Genomic DNA, 21,803 nt, shown 5'->3' on the forward strand with positions numbered 1-21,803 from the left:
TTTATAAAAAAAAACTTTTAAAATTTTAGGGAAGAGTTAGATGCTTATTGAATTCTAAAATTTTAGACTTTTTATTGACTAATAACTGATATTGTTTTAACACGAAAAAAATAAATACAACCTCGTAAACACCTAAATACCACTTCTTTCCTTTCAACCATAAAAATAACGAATCTTAAGTTTTAAGACAACCCCTAACAGCAATCGTTAAATGACACGCGGAAGCTAATTTTAAAAAGAATATCAAGTGCGCTAACCTAAAAAACAGGAATATTTGTATCACAACTATTCTAATAATAACATTAATACAAATAATAATAATAAATGAACATTTAGATTATCGGTTTGATATTGAGTCTATTTCTCCGAATTTTATAACTTTATTTTTATATATATATATCACATATATTTTTTTTTTTTTTTGCAACCGATCGTCCAAATTAAAGTTCTTGAACACATATTAGAATTAAAATGTAATATTAAAAAAAAATCATTAAAATTTTAGGGAGGAGTTAGATGCTATTGTTCGTATTGAAATTTTAGTCTAGTTTCTTGAGATATTGAATGATGATTTTTGAAAATATTGTTGAATTTTAAAATCGGAAGCTTTCCGAAGGCGAGAACATGAAATATAGAATTGTGAAATAACCAATGTTTTACTAATATTTGATATTTAGCCAATCGAACCTATTACCCGAAGCAATAAGACAAAATTGCTCTTATTTATCCAATCAACTATTAAATGCGTTGCTGTTGTTTTTGGCTTTTGTCCATAACTAAAAATGTGACGAAAAAGAAGAGAATGAGAGAGGGATAGAGAGATAATAAACGTGAAAAAAGAGACAAAGAGAGAGAGATATATATATATATATATATATATATATATATATATATATATATATCCAAGATCCCGATAATTAGGGATTTTTAATAATAAATTGGATTTTTAATTTAAAAAATAAAATAAAATAAATTAATTAATAAGGATAATAAGGGTATAAGTCATATGCCACATCAGTTGTTGGCTATTTGTTTAATGTTTTCTAAACCTTTGCTATATTAAAATTCTCACATTTGAAGTGGCTTAGTTGGTGATAAAATTTGAATGTATATATTGTTCAAAAACGTATCAAAGAAGAGCTCGTTTGGACTAGATCGAATGATAGAGTCTTTTTCAGTCAAATTGGCGTTTCAAAAATTTCGACGAGCTCCCTTCGATTAAATTAATGAGATTTGGCAGAAGATTTGAAACTCAAAATCCAATAACGGAAGGGTCTTCTTCAGTGGAGAGTGGTATCTGAAACCTTTCCGACTGTTATCCGATTGTCGACTAGGGGCATGGCCAGATGTGATTCGTGTCGTAGTTGTTACGGCGCCCGCGAATCCAATCAAAATTTGTTCTGAGTTGCGATGTCGCTCTTGGGTTCTAGCTCGCAAAGGTTTAGGGTTTAGATGGGATGCGAATTCTGGTTCAAGTCGGATGGATATTGTTGGACCTTCCTCATAGATAATGAGTTGTTGAATAAGGCTGGTGGTGTGAAAAACTAGTTGATTATACACGTCACGGCGATTATCGACAAGATATTGTCTTGGAGGAACTCGAATATATTCAAAAGTGGGTGGCAATAGTGGTCAAAGTTTAATTTGCATCCGGTCAAGAGTAATGGAGCAGCTATTGAGCAATTTGATGGATGAGCGAAGAAGTGAATGCTAAATTGAGGTGAAGCGAAGGTAGATAACATAAGTGGATCCGGCGTTCACCAAAGAGGGCAAGGTTGTAGTAGGTATCGTTACTTTCGATGATGCATAGTCTTAATGGCGGTCGTGGAGGAGCCCAATCACAGCCCAATCGCGGTCGAAGCAGAATTCAGCATGGTCCTCCTGGGAATTCTAACGGCAAAATTCATGAATGTCATGTAGCTCTCAGTGGTGGACAACCAGCTTGTGATGAGATGTCCAATGAAGAGCAAGACTCTTCAGTCAAAGTGGGTTTTATGCTAAAAAAAAAAAATTCTACGTAATTTATTGGGGTACTCTTTGCTCTCCCGAGGTGCCTTATAAGGGGTTGGAGAGGTTGTAAAGAGGGCCCCTGTTATTAAAAAAAAAAAAAAATCGCAAACTATTTCAGCATTGTTCTAAAAACATCTTATGCAGATTTAATAATTCTACCAATAGGATGTCTAATTTTTAGTGCAAAAACTATTTAAAGTTCAAGAAAAATGCTACTACAGATTAAAAAAAAAAACAGATCTACGTTCAGTACTTCTTTCACCATGACCTTGTGTTTAACTCGAAAAACATCAAAAGCTTAGGTTGTGTTTGGTAGTTAACTCAAAAAAATTTTGTTTTCTATTTTCTAATTTTTGTAGTTGTACTGAAAAATTATTTTGAAGTTGTTTTCAAAAAGCTGTTTGATACAGTTTTCATTTTTGTTTTTGAGAAAGTGAAAAAACTGAAAAAAGTGTTTGGTATAATTTTCATTTTTGTTTTTGAAAGAATGAAAAGAGAAGATGAGGAGAATGAGAAGAGAATAAATTTTTTTCCAAAAACACCTTTTATTTGTTTGCAGTTTTATTTACTTTTTTACAAAACAACTTCAAAATTTTTTGAAAATTTTTTCCAAAAAATTAAAACAAACACATTTTCACTTTTTGTTTTCAATTTTTTCAACTAAAAAAGTGAAAAACAGTTTTTGGAATGAAAACCAAACACTACCTTAAATTTTAAAAACACCCTGGTCGTTATACCAACAAGAAAAGTTCTAATAACTCCGAACTTTTTAAATTAAAAAGGCGGCTGATAACAATCAAATATATAGTCGAAGTTGGGGCATAATGATTTAGAAAAGAATTCAAAACTTCCTAAGTGAAAAAGGACATCAAACTCTCAATTCTCCACTAAATAATAATTTACTGGGACTTGATATGCTCTTGAACAACATGAAGACCCTCACTCTCTTCCCCATAATCCTGCACAGCACAACGCAAGTCAATTGCACAGGAAAAAAAACAAAGGCGTAAAAAATAAAACACAAAGCAAATCCCAATAATTAAAGATGAACACGATTGGTTGACATACCTTAACGACGAGGCAGGAGCAACCGACCACCTTCCTTGCTTTACCTTCAGCATCAATCTTGCATAGCTATAATGTGAAAATCAAAACAAACTTTGCTATCAACAAAAAAAAAAAAAAAATCTCATAGCATTGTCTTATATAAAAGAGCAACACCACGAACAAACAAGAGCTAGCACTATTTGGCTCTCCGTAAATTGGGTTTAGAGATGAACCATACTACTTAAAAGGCTAATCTTGGTTGTACTTATTTATCATATCCAAACCAGGATAGCTCAAAATGCAATTTTTTTTTTTTTTTTTTTATATAAAAATTCTATCTGGTTAAGTACCTAAAACCCATTTTCTTTTTGCTAACAACAAAAGAACACATACCGGTTGGTTAACACTATGTAAACCAAAAATCTAGATTAAAACCCAATTCCTTATTCTATCAACATAAAAACATCCATACCATTGTCTTCATACAAGAACACCACTAATAAAAGCAACACAAGAACAAACTCTATTTGGCCCCCTCTAATTGAGTTTACATTCCAACATTTCGTATTTTTTATCAACCCTAGTATGGTTCAAAAAAGGCCTTGAACGAAAGCCTATAGTTCTTACCCCAGCCCATTCACCGAGGGTCTTGGCGCTTGGGAGCGCGATGAGCTTGACGTTGTGATCGGCGCAGAGAGCCTTGATGAGCTTGACGACGTCAGTCTGGTCGCAGTCCTCGGCCATGACGCAGAGCTGAGCCGTGTGCTTCTCGATCGCCTTCGAGCACTCTCGGAGCCCTCGCACCAGCCCTCCGTGGGCCAGAGACTTCCTCAGCACCAACTGAAGCCCCGTCATCAGGTCCATCGGCTCCCCCAACGCCGCCGCCGGCGCAGCCGCCGGAGCCGGACTCTCCACCGCAACGGTTCCGTCTTCTCTGCAACCGAAATGAGTTCCGATTATATTCACAATGGTTTTGACAGCGAATGAGATGGAAGTTCGTATACATACCCTGACATTCTTGCCGGATCGGGAAAGGAAGCTCTGAGGAAGATTGAAACGGATTATCAACCTGAGTTGAGAGAGAATGCACAGACTGGAAGGATTTGACGAAAAAGGAGCCCTAGTTAATTTGGCTTGAAAGTTGAGCGTGTCATTTAATGGGCCAAATCTATTGGGCTGGACCAAGAATTGCACTTGACACAGCCTCTACCCAAAGGCCCATTAAAATCGAACTGAGCCCAATAAGTGCAAACAAAGGAGAAGGCCCAATTAATACTCCCGCTTAAGTGACAAAATCATAGCGCTTGACAGCTAATAAACACCATAAACTACGCCTCTCTGTACAGCTAGCTAATACACACACACACGTAATTAAATAATCCACAGTTATATTGTTATACATGATAGTATACATACACACAATACACTAACAAATTTAAGAATATATATGAAATATCAGTCAAAAATCAAATATCAAAATCTATTCCTATTTTCTTTTTTCTTTTTCGTATACTCAAATATTACAACGGGAGACAGACTTTTATTCGCCCATTATTTTAATTTTGTGTTTAGTTGCTCAAAGAGCGACACAGTGAAGAAGAATCAGGACTGGGTTAATCACGTAAGATTTGATTGCTTTTCCTAAAGATTCTCCGGTAGAAACCGCCATGTCTTCGAGCTTCAGTCCTTCGTGGAGCCCTGGCGGCGCGAGCGCGAGGTTCCAGCTCGGCGGCGGTATTTCGCGGTTGAGATCTTCGGCGCACAAGAAGCCTCCGGAGCCGCTGCGCCGAGCCGTGGCGGATTGCCTCTCCTCCTCCGCCGCAACCTCTCACCACCACGGTGCCGCTTCCTCTTCCTCCACCGTCTTTCTCACTGAGGCCTCAAGGACTCTCCGGGTTCGTCAATTCCCTCTCAATTTCGCTTCTATTCTCTAGATCTTTCGAACTCTTCCTCCTCCGATTCGCTCTATCTAGGTTTTCTGGTCTGGTTATATCGTTATAGACTCGGATTGTGGTTTTGTTAGAAGCGAAATGAGATCAATCTGGAGTTTTCGTTATGTCGTCGTTACTTCTGATATGGAAATAAGCCCGAATAAGCAAATTGAGTGTGTCTGGTTTGGACTGAGAGCGAAAGTAGATTCTTTTGTGGAAATTGTGTAACCTTTTTCCTATTGATTGTGCTTGTTTTGATGAAATAAATGAAGAACTGGTCTCCGTAAGTATATAACTCTGCTTCGTATTCAATTATATGTGTTTCAGTTTATATATATTGGTTAATGGCAAGGTCAGTCCAAGCATTTATTAACGTACATTGCTAAATTTTAGAGTTTTTTAGTACTTTCGCACTGTTTTTTCAGCCAACCTTCCCACTTTTAATTGTAAACCAAGCAGAGTACATTTATTTATGTTATCACAACGAGGACGAGTCATTCTTTAGCTTCTGGTATTTGGTATGAAGCTGCGTGAAAAGAACCATTCGATGATGTCAGATACAGATTTGATCATTTCTTTTGTTTCTATATTTGCCTCTGGGAACTTAAAAACATGCCTTAGTCTATGAAGCATATAGGCTTCTGATTGGTTTTTAATAGCCGCTGCAAAATAGTGCTTACTTCTAGTATATTTAACCTTACTGTTTGTGAATTACAAAAGAAAAAAAGACTCCAAAATTATTGTTTGTTTTGCGTTTTCGTTTCTGTTCCTTGCTGTATCGAATGTGGAACTATACGAGTCACGAGGTTCTACTTCTGACGTCAAAATTAAACTTATGTACGACAGGACTACCTAGCAGCGGTTTCTACAATGGACTTAGCTTACAACGTGATTTTAGATCATACTATTGCAGAGAGAGAACGCAGGTAACAAAATTTAGCAACTTTAATTAATTGTGTGCGCCGGTGTGTTTTTTATACATAACCATCTGTTAAATGTTCTATAGTACATGTTAAAGCTCTGGATTGATTCTTTAGTAGAACTAGCATAATTTACTCCATGACTGACATATGGATCGTCTCAACTAAACAGTTTCTATCCCTTTTTATGTTTAAAGTTTTGAATCGACAAATCTTCGTAGGTTAACACTTGTAATGCGCATACATTTTCCGACTAATGCTTCTTTTATTTGCACCAGTCCTGCAGTTGTAGCGAGGTGTGTGGCTCTTTTGAAACGCTACTTACTAAGGTATGTTGAACGGACTTCTACAGTATTGATTACATGATTTGGGAGTATACACATGGTTGTTTGAATGCTGCGAATGCAGCAGCATGAATCAACGTTCAATATTATGGCTTTGTGATCAGGATGTTAACAATCCAACTGAAACTAAAAGAAAATGAAGTTGATCCATTCAGTGCCTAGTAGTAAATCAATTTGTACAGTTTTGATTATACATATACTAAAAAAATATACAACCGATTGTGTTAAATCTTCTGGTATGTTTTTTTCATTATTGTAGACACTACTTTATGCAGATACAAACCTAGTGAGGAGACGTTACTGCAAATAGATCGTTTTTGTGTGAATATCATTGCTGAGTGTGACACTAGCCCAAACCGAAGATTGCCCGCTCGATCTTTAGTCCAACAAAATGGTGTAACTGCATCTACTAATGCTTTTCCTTTGCCCGTGTCTAGTTTTACTTCTGGGGCACTTGTAAAGTCATTAAATTATGTTCGTTCCCTAGTGTCTCAACATGTTCCAAAGCGACTTTTCCAACCAGCTGCTTTTGTTGGAGCTCCATCTGCTTCAAGGCAGCCTCTTCCGACATTGTCATCTTTGTTAAGCAAATCTTTCAGCACTCACTTAAGCCCTGCACACAGTGCTGAACCATCAGAGAATAAAGATATTACGAGTCTATCTCTTACGAACTCGTCAAACATTGAAAAGGTTGACGGAGCAGATGATTCTGGATACATTGCACTTGATGTTCTCAAATGGCGCTGGCTCAAGGATTGCCATTCATCATTCTTGCCAAATGAAAGGTGACTAGAGAGATCTTGGACATTTTTTTTTTCTTCTGGACATTAAATCCTCTCAAGCCCCTAGATGCAATCTATGATGAATTTGTGAACTAATATGTTTATTGGCACAAGCAGTGACCGTATAGTAAATCCTCAAGACATGAGAACTCGGAACTTTGTTGAAGTGGGTGCTGCAGCATTACTTGTAGGAGACATTGACGCTAAAATGAAAGGTCAACCTTGGAAATATTTTGGAACTGCTGATATGCCTTACCTCGATCAGCTGTTGCAGCCTTCACCAGTCACAACAATCACAGATTCTACCTCTGCCCGTCCGCACCTGAGAGCAATAACAGCATCGAAGCGGACCAGAGCTGGCCCTCAGCAAATATGGCATGTTCTTTCTTCAAATAGTTCATTATTATTTGTTTTTTTTTCGTTGCCCATTTTTTGCTGTTTTGTTACGTTCTTTTTTTTTCTCTCTCCTGATCCAACCATCGTTTGCTACGGTGATTGAAGCTTTTCATTGCTAGCGGGTTTTGTCAAGTCACCAATCTCTTGATATGGCCCTTTTTACAAAATTTCTGGAATCTTAAGCTTAGGATTAAATATCATGGTTTGAATTGAGTGTTCGCTAAAAAATTACACGATAAGCAACTTGGAGATAACTATTATTTCACAAGGGGATATTAATAATAACGTTCTAGCTCATCTGAAGGAGAAATTTTCTTTTTCTTTTTCCCTTTGAATGGGTTTAATAATCAGCTAGAGTACCAGATTTTGTTCCAGTAGAAAATCACGAATCAGTTGGGGGAGAAGTAAATTATCAACGTTTTACTTATACTGGTTTAATCATATTAAAAGGGTTCTTATCTATAAGATTAAAAATGGAGGCATTGAAGTGTTTATATTTAATTATCATAATTTTTGTTAAATTTTCTGTATGCTTGAAAAGAAGGGATAATCTATCTTCAGGTAACAATAAATGTTATGAACACCTGCTGTGGAATGTTTTTGTTGTTAGAGTTGGATTATCTGTACTATTGGAATATAACAAGTCTGTAATTTCAGGGAGGATTCTCCGACAAGTACATTCCGTCCTCGGGCTAGACCACTATTCCAGTATCGCCACTACAGGTAGCTGAGAAAACACACACACACACACACTCTCTCTCTCTCTCTCTATATATATATACATATATATATACATATATATATACATATATATATATACATATATATATACATATATATATACATATATATATATATACATATATATATACATATATATATACATATATATATATATATATCATGTGATATGTGGAGTACATGAGTTCTGGATGATTGTCTTAGACATGTATCTCCATAAAAACACTTAGTGTGCCCATGAAAACCTGTTTTTCCTTCTTTTCATGCGAAAGCACAGAGATTCAATAAATTAATAGCAAATGAGTCAAGTACAAAGAGAGACCTGTCTTCTAAAATTGTTGCATAAATATGATATGTAGTTGTCTGTGTTATGGTACAAAACAAGTAGTCCGTTTTCTGGATTTTGCAAACATTGCCATTCATGACCATTTTCCTTTTTATAAAATGGCACCATCATCCAAGTATCAGCTGTATAACGTACTGTCACATAGAAGCAATTTGCACTTGATCCAGTTCTAAAACTTTGCAGATAAGTGAAATAATTTGCGCATGCCCTGATATATGCCAGAACTTTGTCAATCAGTCTTCATTTATCGTGTTGTTTGATCTGTACGCATGCATACGAAATACTGTCATTTATAATATAATAATGGTCAGTGATTGCATTTCAAGTTCTACGCCGAGACTAGTTTTACTCGTTCATGAACAACTTTTATTTTATTATTTATTTATTTCTTAGCTTTTCTTAAAAAAACCCTTTAAATCATCTTAGCATGGCTTTTCTCTCAAGATGTTTGTTTGCTTTGACCAGTGAACAACAACCTTTGCGATTGAATCCTGCTGAGGTATGCGAGGTTATTGCTGCAGTTTGCTCTGAGACATCTTCAGTGGATGCTAATGTCATGACCGTGTCAACTAGATTAAATAGTCATAGTGGAAAGCCTTCAATGGATGTCGCCGTGAGCGTCCTTGTTAAACTTATTATTGACATGTATGTTTTAATACCTTTGGGTGGTAATATCTCTTCATTCATATTTTGTCTTACTCTCTCTTCCTCACACTTGATTACACACATGCTACGGTATTTCTGTGTACACACAAGCGCACACACACACCAACACCTTAATTTAAAAGTTTTCATATCATTATGTACGAAAGCAGACTGGGATACACGTCTTAAGTATTTGGCTTGCATCTGCAAGTTTCGTTACATGTGCATTAGTATCTTTAGCACTACACTTAACTCTGGGTTCAATTGGGAAAGATGACTACTGAAAGTTTGTCTTTTTAGGTATGTTTTGGATTCTGGGACTGCTGCTCCTCTCACATTGTCTATGCTGGAGGTAATACTTCAGTGACACATTGACTTGATAATAGTTGTCTAAAATCTTTATTTAATTTTTTAATTTTTTTTCCTGATATGATATAAGGCATTGTTGAAATTCCTTCAGGAAATGCTCAGTTCTCCAAAAGCAGCTTGCAGAGCCCGCGCATTCGATCTAATTTTGAACCTCGGAGTTCATGCTCAATTACTAGAGCCTATAATAACTGATACAGCTTCCACAATAGAGGAAGAGTATTCTCAAGAATCATACTTCGACAATGAAGCTAAACTCACAGCCACTCAAGGAAAAATAAAAACAGATACAGTCAAAGTCAAGACTAGCCCTGCCTCAGCTATTGTTAACTTTGAGTCTTGGATATTGAACATTTTGTTTGAGATACTGCTTCTTCTTGTTCAGGTAAGGGGTTTTTTTTTTTTTCATATTTTATGTGTTATTGAAATATTCTGGATCGTGAAGGCCTCATTTTCTGAGCTGTAGACTGATTTGTGGAATTATAATTCCTCCGAGGCAATTGACATCCAATGCTACTTTGGTTTAAACCTCAGGCATTATCATTCATTGATTGTAGACAAAAATGCATTATTAGTTATTAAGATCTCTCTCTTTAATGCAATGAGTTAGATAGACCGGAAAAATAAAGGCCTCATGTAATGACTTAGGGTATCTATAAGGTGGAAATGTCTATTACCTTACTACACTTTTAGCAAATTCAAAAATGAAATTCGACAGGGCAGCATTGAACTGATTTTTGTAATGTTCATTTTGTAATCAATATGTTAGTTATATGTATTTTGTTGATCTCTGAAATTGTGGTCTAAGGATGGTAAATCTCTGCAGGTAGAAGAGAAGGAAGAGTCTGTTTGGGCTTCTGCATTAAGCTGCTTACTATATTTTGTGTGTGATAGAGGCAAAATCTGGAGAAACAGGTTAAACGGTCTTGACATAAGAGTGAGTAAATTTGTCTCTTTTTTATTTTTTATTTTGACCACAAATGCTTGAATTGATCTAATTTTTGTTTGAGATCTACTTTATGCCTAATTCTGTGTTTTTTAGACTGAAGCACAGTGTATTTTGTTAACGATTATGGCGAAAGTTAAGAGTCAGCCCACCGATTTATTCACTGTGTACTTTTGAAACTAACCAACTACTACGTGTACTTTTGAAACCTATGCACCAGCGATTTATTCTGAGACTATGAGAATATCGGATCCTAGATCCATATGCTTAATTTACTTGCCACAAATTTATCTGGATTCACTGCGCTAAGGGTCGTAAAGTTTCACTGTTGCTTAAGAAAGACAACTAATTTAGCTTCTTTTACTTCCTACACAAAATGGACAGTGGTTATACTTAGGAAAGACAACTAATTTCACTTCTTTTGTTTTAGTTAATTTCTATTGTTATTAACATTTGTCTTTTATTTTAGTTAAGAAAGACAACTAATTATTGAGATACTAATAACCTTACAAGTGTTTAGGGTCTTTCAGTTTACTTCTATTTGTCTGTACTTTGCTGCATGGCGACTTCTTGTGACCTATTTGGGCACCTCTTTTCAGGTTATTAAGGCACTTCTAGAAAATAGCAGGAAGAATTCTTGGGCTGAAGTAGTTCATTGCAAACTTGTTTCCATGCTAGCGAACATATTTTATCAAGTCCCTGAAGAAGCATCAATGGCTACAAGTTCCCCGGTCTTTCTTGTTGAACAGATTGATCTGATAGGAGGAATCGAGTTTATTTTTCTTGAGGTATGTTTCTCATGCTTCTGAAAAGTGGAATCTATTGGTTTTCTGATGAGCTTAAGAATGTGAAAATTTTGTTCGCCCACTGAACAATGAGGCTCTATATCTTGATACATATGTGTACCTTGTGTATGGTTTTTACGTGTTAAGTCCACATGCTTGCATTTTATACGGAAATATGCAAAACTGTACTATTTTTATGCTAAGATACTGACATTTGTTTTGACATTCAGTAGTGTTTATTTTTTTCACTTTGGAAGATCTTATAAATTTGATGTTCACATTTTTTTTAAGTAATTATATATATTATTATTAAAAAAAGGCAATGTAAAAAAGAGGTGATTCATGTTTGTTACTTGGAAACGGACCAAGCGCTAAGCATGTGTTGTTCACTTCTTGATGCAGTATACACTTGCTAATTCGAGGGACGAAAGGAGAAATCTATACGTTGTCCTCTTTGACTATGTTCTGCATCAAGTAAATAAAAGGTGTATTTGTAGAGGGGTCACAGAATATAGCGAAGACGAGATCCAGCCTCTTGCTGTGCTACTTGCTCTTGCAGATGCCCCTGAAGCTTTTTATATTTCCATAAAGCTTGGGGTAGAAGGAATTGGGGAGATTTTAAGATCATCGATTTCTGTAGCATTGTCCAAGTACCCCAACAGCGATCGGTTAAACACGGTAATGTTAATTAAGTGATTTATTCCAACATTTGGGACGTGTGTATATGTGTCTGCATGAATTCCTGTCTATGGGTTCTCACAATTGGAGTATAGATGTGGCACCTATAACTGCAATTTTTGTCTGAAGATGACTGCATTCTGATTTAATACGAGATTAATCATCGAAGCTCCATAATTTTGCTTGTATCGGTGTATTGCAACTTTAATTTTTGTCTTCTGAATACTTGATAGTTTGTGGTCATTGATGTTATAATCTTTTCTACCGACGTCATTTCAATTCCCGTATTAAATTTTAAATCAATGACCTGAAGTCTGTTTTGAATTTGCAGCTGTTGGAGACCATAACAGAGAAATTCGATACCATAATAAGTTCATTTACCCATTTGGACAAAGAGTTCTCCCATATGTTGCAGATATCGAAATCTTTCAAGTTTCTGGAAAGCATAGAAGGTGCAGTTCATAGAAATGGTATCGACATGAAAGCGAAACTCTCATGGGCTACTTTGCATTCCCTGCTTCATTCAGATAGAATTGCATACCGACAGAACGGTTATGCCTGGTTAGGGGATATGCTTATTGCAGAGATTAGTGAGGAGAGGAATTCTATTTTGCCCAAACTAAAACAGCTGCAGCAGGAAATTAAAGATGCCGGAGCTCATGATTCACCAGTTGCTTCAGATGTCCCTTTGTCCGTTTGGCTAATGTGTGGCTTGCTTAAATCAAAACACAACTACATCAGATGGGGATTCTTGTTTGTTTTGGAAAGGCTTCTCATGCGGTGCAAATGTTTGCTGGATGAGACTGATATGCACCAGTCAAATGACAGTGATATGAGAGATAGCTGCCTTGAGAAAGCTAATGCTGTGATAGATGTAATGAGTAGTGCCTTGACCTTGGTGTGCCAAATTAACGAGACCGACCGCATTAACATTTTGAAGGTAAATTTCTTTCAACTTTACATAAAAAATGCTTCCATGCTTGCAGATTAACATAATATTGTAACTAATTTTCGAGTTTCTTTTAAAAAAGAAAAAAGAAAAAAAAAAAAAAAAGTACAGTGGATATTTAACCCTAACTCCTCTTCATCTTGGGGAAAACCGTACCATTTTACCCCAGTCAAACATATTCTCAAAGAATTCTTGGCCAAGCATGTCAATTTAATAAATGTTCTGGAAGATCTTATGTCGCCTTTGATGCTGGGATTTCAATTCAATAAAATTAATGGATTTCAATTCACTGGTTTAGAAAAGTCGGTTCGCTTTTGCATATTAAACTGTGAGCTCTCTCTGCCACATTTCTGAAAAGACAATTAATGGGTTTTCACACCATGATTGATTACATGTGCTCAAGGCAATTAATAGAGTTTTATTCTGTCCAGACACTCGAAATCTAAAAGAGCGATTTAATATTTGAGATTTCGTTTTAACCCTGATATTGTGTATTGGTGTTCATTGGGTTAATATTGCACGTGTCTCCCTAACAAATTGCACCACTCTGTTGCTAATGAGCAGATGTGTGACATACTTTTCTCTCAACTGTGTTTGAGAGTTTCTCCGGTAACTTCAATGTCGTTTGGAGATGATGCGCAGCGTGGTAGAAGTTTTAGTAACATTGGAGAAAGTAAAAAATTTGACGGTAACGAGCATGCCCCTCAAGCTGAGGGTTCTCCTAATATCTGTACGAAAAGTAGTAACTCTCTTGAGTATGAGACGGCATCAATGGCAGCTTTGCTTCTCCAAGGACAGGCAGTCATTCCGATGCAGTTAGTTGCACGCGTACCCGCCGCGCTGTTCTATTGGCCGTTAATTCAACTTGCTGGTGCTGCAACAGACAACGTTTCATTGGGTGTAGCTGTTGGAAGCAAAGGAAGAGGAAACCTGCCTGGTTCCACATCCGATATTCGATCATCCCTTTTGTTGCTTCTGATCGGTAAATGCACAGCGGATTCTGCCGCTTTTGAAGAAGTTGAAGGAGAAGATTTTTTTAGGTGAGCAATGATTGCGTACACTCTGACTACTGAGAACAGAAAAATCTTACCTTTCTCTTTGAATTTGGCACATGAACAAACCGGTTTAACTTTTTTCCTCTTGGTAGGGAACTTTTGGATGACATGGATGCAAGGGTTGCCTTTTATTCTTCGGCTTTTCTTTTAAAGGCAAGAATACTTTCTTTTGCAATCAATTAATTGTTATGTTGTTCTATCGCAAGCTTGCTAAGTTATGTATGGTTTGTATCTTACAGAGAATGATGACAGAAAAGCCAGAAAAGTACCAGCATATGCTACAAAACCTTGTTGTTAAGGCTCAGCAGGTAAGATCCAGCAGATACAGCTAAAGAATTTACAAACCACCAAAGCATACAATCGTACCTCGGATAAATTACTCCTGAATTTTGTTATGCATGGTGTTGAAAGTTCAATCGAAAAGTTTTAACTTCAAACCAATACAAAAAATAGAAATAAATAAATTATTCTAAAGCAACAATAGCATATAGTTGAAGCACATGAACTTATTACAGAATTCAGTTAAAAATCTGTGTACATAGAAATAGACGTAAAATATTCAAGTATGGAAGAAACCCTACAATTTCCTGCTCTTTAGTGATCCACATGCAAATGATTTGTCTTGCTCCTAATAGATGATGTGCTTTTCATATAAGACCAGCGATTCTTTATTTGCAAAAATAAAATACTGTCAGTCATCTGCTCTGACTTTAATTTTCTTTTCTGCTGTCTGTTTGTATAGAGCAATAACGAAAAGCTGTTGGAAAATCCATACCTCCAGATGCGAGGCATTCTTCAGCTGGCAAATGATCTAGGAACTGGCTTGTAGTCTTAATTTTTTTTTTGCCCAGAGACACCAAATGGAGGAGTGGCTTTGTGCCATGAATGCAATGACCTTCACCGATGTGCATTGTTCTTAGAATTTGAAATAAGCTTACTGAGGGATATGCATGATTTTTTAGCGTGCATGTTCTACTTACCTGGCTGCTGTAGATGCTTTCACTATTTCTAGAGCCCTCTGATTGGGGCCTGAAATCCACGGGATATTGACAGAAATGATGTCAGTTTAACTTGTGAAGCGAAATTGGTTTGGTGTTCTCTGGGATTTTGGAAATAGACAACGTGTTGACAATCTGCTTCCAAGTTCGTCTTAAGTTTGTAAATCTATGTGAGAATTCTTGGTGGGGCTCCTTGAATGTGTGAATTTTGCTTAAGCTCTGCCTTAAGATGAAGGCTTGTCGAGAGAGGCTTATTGTTTTCGAGTCAGAGCATGCAAGTTTCTTCGCGATTTGGGTCCTTGATTAACCGATTTTGTCTTCATTTCATTGTTTCCTCAGTTTATGCGCATCAAGAGCTTCAGTGGATCTTCAGGTAACGTATTCTATCTTCTGATGACAACTTTTTGTTCTTGCACTTTCACCCTTTTATCAACTTCACTATTGCTTGTAAAAATTGCTAGATATTTCTCTCTCAATAGAGGACTTGTTTTCCACTTTCGGTTTTAGTGACTGGTGTATTATTCTCATGTTTGATATGTACAGATGTCAAGCGGGAATTCCTCGAGTCTTTCTTTGCACTTTTTATTCTTGAAGGTGCCCCGGAATTGCTCTTTTTGGTTACCTACATAATTTGTTGAAAATACTCGTGTAAGTGTTTTGTTTAGTTTTTTTTCTTTTCTTTTTCGCCTTGTGTGGTTTTGAAAGTTTTGGTGTTGGTGTCAACGAAGTTGCATCGCCTCATACCTCTGGTGAATAGACAGATTGGGTGTAGAAGGGTCTTTCCTTACCATTAGGGGCGACAAAAAAAGATGTCTTGTTTTTTTCAGGGACATCTTCTTAAAGTGTCCCGTTTCTGCTGAAGTCTTTCATGATTTATTTTTTTACATTGTAAATATGTGATATAATTTTTTTATTTTTTAGTTTTATTCCTTTTTACCATCAAAATCAAGATTAACTAATTGTGACGATGTAAAATGTCGGTTAAAAAAGTGGGCAAAATGGTTAACGGGTTAAACCTTAACCATTTTGAATGGTTAACGGTAAGTCATTAACCGTTATGTGTTAAAGATTTGACCAGTTAACCGTTATTTTCAATATTCTATTTTAAACCAGGTGAAAAAGGTTTAACCGTTACTTTCAATATTCTATTTTAAACCTGGTGAAAAGGCTTTATCGGTTGCCCTAAATTTTTTGGCAGTTCTCTTTGATTTTTTTGCTCTGGACATAAAAAAAAAAAAAAAAATCCCTCTTGGAATTTACCTCCAAATGAAAGTTGCATGCCATGTGTTAGACAGCATAATATTCATTTGTAATAATATGGCATTATAATGTTGTATAAGGTATGCGAAAATCTTAAATAAAATATAATTTTCCATTTGACAACAAATCTGAAAATAACAAAATATATTATTAAAAAAATCTAATAATAATTATGTGTTGTCCACGTATGCACTTTCACTTGACACATTATAATTAGGGTGACAATTCGGGTTACGTGTCGTGTTCGAGTCGTGTCTTATTCGTTTTCATGTATTTTTTGACAGATCCAGACCCGACCTATTTATTAATCGTGTCTAGGAGCAAAACCCAAACACGACCCACTATATTTTTGTCAAACCCAGACCTAACTCACTAAGACCCATTTATTAATCGTGTTTCAATGGACCATATAATCCACGTACCCACTTAGACCCACAGACCCATTTAGACCACTAAACCCATTTGAACATGCGAATCGGTTTAGGCCCTTAGACATGTTTACTTCAAAATATTGAAATCATCTAAATCAAATTAAATAACAAATTAGTCGGAATAAGTAATTAATAAAAATACTCCATATAATCAACTAAGCCACCAACATAATATTTTTACTACAAAAGAGAAGTTCAAACACAATCCATTGGGTCATTATGAGTATTTATCGTGTTTACCCATTAACAACCCATTTAATATTCGTGTCTAATTAGGTCCCAATGGGTTGTCGTGTTCGTGCCGTGTTCACCCGTTATTTAATCGTGTTAATCGTGTTCGACACGGATGGATCCAGATCCATTTTAGGTCGACCCAAACCCATTTACACCGTGTCGTAACCGTGTCGTGTCTCGTGTACGGCCCAAATTGACACCCCTAATTATAATGATAAACGGCTTGTCTTGTCGTGACTTTTTCGATGGATAACAGTATTTGAAAACGGTATAGTAGTCTTTTTCACATTTTTTTCGTTCGATTTTCCGTTGGCGTGTCGATTTTTCTTAAATCAAAATGGTGTAAAAAATGATATTTCGAACTTTGGTTAAGGGTAAGTACGCAAAGGGAGATCAAAGACATTCGACTTGTATTAGTTTTCTCAAAGAGTTGTGGCTTTTTTTATTTTTTTTTTATTTTTTATTTTTTATTTTATGAAGGATAAGAGTTGTTGTAGCAACGGCTTGCACCAAGACCATGACAAGTATGCATAGAAAGGCAAGAGTCGTGTGCGCATTAACGTGACACGAGTGACTCGATTATAGATGGATTGACCTTTAGGTAGGTCCCTAATTAGTAGGGGCTTAATTAAATTAAATTAAAAAAATGGAAAATTTTAAATGAACACTTTAAGTTTAGGCTCCCAAATATATTACAAAGGCTCCTAACCTTAGCTTATATATTACAAAGTCCCCCCAAAGGATTTCAGGTTTTGGTTAAGGCTCTTAAAATAAAAAGAGAAATTGCCCTATTTGCCACTCTTTTGATAACTTTTTCCCACATTCCACTAAAACCTTAATTTGTCTCAAAATGCCACCATGACAAGAGTAAAAAGTCAAGTTTGCCATTCACTATCTATTTTCTTTACAAATTGGCATCTATGTTTACTCAGCCTAAATGAAGACTCAGTCAAAACCCATTTCTCCCGTCACTACTACAAATTAACATATTAGGTGCGGAAGGGTATTAGGTGCGACATGTCGCACCTAAATGTCGCACCTAAGCACATATTAGGTGCGACATGTCGCACCAGATAGTCTTCCAAGCGACTAAAAATTTCGCTGATGATTAGTGCTATCCGGTGCGACTTTGTCGCACCCGATATGATATTGTCGCACCTGATACTATTGGGTGCGACATTTGTCGCACCTAATACCATTAGATGCGACATCTGTCGCACCTAATGGGTTTAAAAATTTAAAACGGTCAGAAATTCCCCCCGAATATTTTGGGTTCTGGAATTTCACATTGGGTGCGACGGTGTCGCACCTAATAGTCATATTAGGTGCGACATTGATGACTATTAGGTGCGACAGTGTCGCACCTAATAGTTTTAGGGTATGTTAAATACCCGAGCGTCTTCTTCTTCGCCCAAACCGACTCTCTCACTCTCTAACTCTCTCTTCTCTCTCTAACTCTCTCTCTCTCTCCGACGCTCGTCCCCGGCGCGACCAGCCCCGCGTCCAGCCCCGCCACGCGCGACCAGCCCCGCCTCCAGCCCGCCACGCGTGACCCCATTCCCCGGCGCCGTGACCAGCCCCGCGTCCAGCCCCGCCACGCCCGACCAGCCCGCGTCCAGCCCCGCCGTCCTCCTCTAAGGTACGTCTATCTCTCTTTCTCTCTCTCTCCCCATCTCTCTTTCAATCTCAATGAGCTCTCTCTCCGCCCCAGCAGCACAACCAGCCTCCCACGACTCCTCAACCTCCGCCTGCATCGCAACCAGGTGGGACGGATCAGCAGACGCCAGGTTCCACGCCGGGTTCTACGCCTGGTTCTATGGATTACTTGCGAGACCGTCCTTACGGAAGCGGCGGAACGAGCGGCAGCGCGTCAGGCAGCGGTGGACGAGGACGCGGAAGCGGTTCTCGAAGTTCTGGCAACTTATTCGGTAGAGGAAATTCTACTATCGATAAGTTTTATAAGAAAAAAAAATAGGAATTCATTTTTTCGTTTTTTTTGGAAAGAATTTGTATTTTTAATTAAGAATTCTATTTTCATAATATTATTTCTAATTCATTTAGAATTTTGTTAATTAATTTTTATTTAATTTTAAATGAATTTTAATTTACTTTTTTAATTTTGTATTTTTTTTTTTAACAAACATATTCGGTGCGACATTGTCGCACCGAATACCATGGCGCGAACATAACTTGAGCATTAGGTGCGACATGTCGCACCTGAAAGTGTCGCACCTAAAGGGGGACTTATTAGGTGCGACATGTCGCACCCAATACCTTCTGCGACGGGTTATCCGGTGCGACGCTGTCGCACCTAATGTCGCACCTAATAAACTTTTAGGTGCGACATTTGAAGCATTGGGTGCGACATTCGTCGCACCGGATAACGTATTTTGTCCTAGTGCGTCTATCTCTTCTGTTTGTCTTCCTGATCTTCTCTCTCTCTCCCTCACTCTCCCGCATCTCGTCCAAGCTGAGAAAACTCGTGAACACAGCTCAAAAAATTCGTCGGAGGAGCTCAGTTATTTTCGGAGGAGCATTCCGACCAAAAAAAGAGAAGTTGCAATCCACGAAATAAAACCCTAGGTTCGTTTTTTTTTTTTTTTTTTTTTTTTTTTTTTTCATTTTTCGGGTATAAAAAAAGCTTTTCATCTTGAAATAATGAAGTTTTTGTTGTTTAAAAGCATGAGTTTGTTATGGGTATGTTATGTGATTTTTGAAGAGAGAAGTTGCAATCCACGAAATAAAAGCATAGGTTCGTTTTTTTTTTTTTTTTCATTTTTTCGGGTATAAAAAAAGCTTTTCATCTTGAAATAATGAAGTTTTTGTTGTTTAAAAGCATGGGTTTGTTATAGGTATGTTATGTGATTTTTGAAGATGACGTTCATTATTTGTTGACATATATGTCAACAATGTTGACTTTAGATGTCAACAATGTTGACATAAATGCCAGCAATGTTGACATAAATGCTAGTAGACAAGTTTGTTAATCTATATGGTTAGCTCTTTTATTTCATTTTCTCTGACAAGTTCACCTCAATTTGAACTGACATGTGACTGTTATGTTAATGCATTGTGATTAATATAATACTTGAATCAGATTTTGTTCATTTGCTTGCATTACATGATGGTGAGTTTTTGTTCTACATTGCGTGTTTTTGTGACTGTGAATCAGAGTGTGGGGTTTTGCTTAATGTTGGTGTGAACTTGTGAGATGGAAAGCCTTTGAAAGTCTTGTTGACATTAGATGTCAACAATGGACGTCAACTGTTGACATCTGATGTCAACAATGGACGTCAACTGTTGACATCTGATGTCAACAACTAATGAACGTTGTTGACTCTAATATTGTCAAAAATATGCAGAAATGTTAGAAAAACACTCCATTGAATCTCCGGTGACAAGCTATGACGACTTCGAGCCCCGAAAGAGAAAATGTTCTAAAAATGAGGTACATTTTGATGCCAAGCAAAGCTGATTTTTGGTTATTATTTTTTATGATTGTAGACATTCATACCTATAATTGTAGACAATTACTAAAATTGTAGTCAATTGATGTTAATAAGGCAAGCGGATCGGAACTCGGTGATGCACAACTCACGGAGTTTCAAATGAGCCAGGCTGAGTACATATGGTACTTGGATACTTTTTGTAGTGAAACTGAATCGGGTCCGATCATGTGTCTCGAAAGTGTTATGAAAGAAATCATCGGAGACGACTGGGAGACTCAGTTGAAGAAAAAAAGGAGATTTTATGGAAGTCGTGCCCAAGGGGACACGAATGTTTATGCTGAAAACCCAAAGAGAGGAACTTCTCTATTATAGGAGGATGAGGATCAACAAGAAATGACTCTGACGATGAATTCCCCACATCATTGGTCTAAACTTCGTAATATTTATATTTTTGTATGGGTTTTTGTATGACTTGAATGCTTGAAACTGCTTAATATTCAGATGTCAACATTGTTGACATATATGTCTACAATGTTGACATCGATGTCAACATTGTTGATATCTACTCAGAGACAAATACAACAACAATATTCAGAGACAAATACAACAACAATACAGACCGATTCCCATGTTCAGAGACAAATATTCCAACAAGTATTCAAAGACAAAATCACCAACAAATATTCAGAGATGAACCGATTCCCATGTTTAGAGACTAATATTCCGAAAAATCAAGAAAATTTCATCAACAACACTAACCTTTGAAGTTTCCATTCTTGTACGGGGTTTTTTGGGAACCAGTTCTTCCTCTTCCGTGTCGGACGAACTCGCCGTGATGTTCTTCCTCTTTGGGGGCTTCGCCGCCACGATTTTCGTCCGGGGTTTGGGTTTTGGCGAAGTTGTTGTTTTCCGTTTTCGAGCCGGCATTGGACTTGCCGGCTCCTCCGGGACTTTAGTTACGATTCGAGGACTCCGACGCGGGGGTGTCGGACGCAGGGGTGATGGATTTGAGTCCGCCATTTTTCTTCTCGATGTTAGGGGTTCGGGTGAGAAGTGATGGGTTTGAGTGGGTTCAGAAAAGAGAGTTACTGTAGAGACGAAATGGGTGGGTTTGAGTCGACAGTTTCCCGGAGGTTACATGCAGTTACAGAGAGAGAGAGAGAGAGAGAGAGAAAAGTTCGACGGTTTTGACGTGAGAGAGAGGGAAAATGAGAAAAGTTTGAGTTTGATATGAGAAATAGGAGAACAATTCGGGGTAAATGGGTTTTGACTGAGTATTAATCGGTCTTCATTTCGGGAGAAAATGGTTGATTAAACATAGATGCCAATTTGTAAAGAAAATAGATAGTGAAGGGCAAACTTGACTTTTTACACTTGTCATGGTGGCATTTTGGGACAAATTAAGGTTTTAGTGGAATGTGGAAAATTTTTATCAAAAGAGTGGCAAATAGGGCAATTTCTCAAATAAAAATTGTCTCATCTCTAAGATA

At 37.0% G+C, this 21,803-nt stretch overlaps 2 protein-coding genes across 2 annotated transcripts; one reads left to right on the forward strand and one right to left on the reverse strand.

Annotated features, from left to right (window-relative positions):
* Positions 1-2,232: 2,232 nt before the first annotated feature.
* Positions 2,233-4,177, reverse strand: LOC149379241 (small ribosomal subunit protein eS12-like). Its single transcript, XM_089604320.1, has 5 exons — positions 4,066-4,177; positions 3,685-3,991; positions 3,079-3,144; positions 2,716-2,969; positions 2,233-2,307 (listed from the first exon to the last, which is right to left on the reverse strand). The coding sequence occupies exons 1-4, from the start codon at positions 4,071-4,073 to the stop codon at positions 2,910-2,912; spliced, it is 441 nt and encodes a 146-aa protein (XP_089460446.1). The 5' UTR covers positions 4,074-4,177; the 3' UTR covers positions 2,233-2,307; positions 2,716-2,909.
* Positions 4,178-4,570: 393 nt separating this feature from the next.
* On the forward strand, positions 4,571-16,100 carry LOC149379242 (uncharacterized). Its single transcript, XM_089602946.1, has 18 exons — positions 4,571-4,952; positions 5,835-5,914; positions 6,187-6,237; positions 6,528-7,037; positions 7,152-7,413; positions 8,092-8,153; positions 8,983-9,162; positions 9,463-9,514; positions 9,623-9,913; positions 10,355-10,465; positions 11,074-11,262; positions 11,662-11,937; positions 12,269-12,877; positions 13,451-13,926; positions 14,034-14,094; positions 14,181-14,249; positions 14,684-15,312; positions 15,483-16,100. Exons 1-17 carry the CDS (start codon positions 4,725-4,727, stop codon positions 14,768-14,770), a joined length of 3,594 nt encoding a protein of 1,197 aa, XP_089459072.1. The 5' UTR covers positions 4,571-4,724; the 3' UTR covers positions 14,771-15,312; positions 15,483-16,100.
* Positions 16,101-21,803: the final 5,703 nt, after the last annotated feature.

The sequence above is a fragment of the Urtica dioica genome, chromosome 12 (genome assembly GCF_054948205.1).
Source record: "Urtica dioica subsp. dioica isolate 48M chromosome 12, U.dioica_male_clone48M_v1_H2, whole genome shotgun sequence".
NCBI classification, from domain to species: Eukaryota; Viridiplantae; Streptophyta; class Magnoliopsida; order Rosales; family Urticaceae; genus Urtica; species Urtica dioica.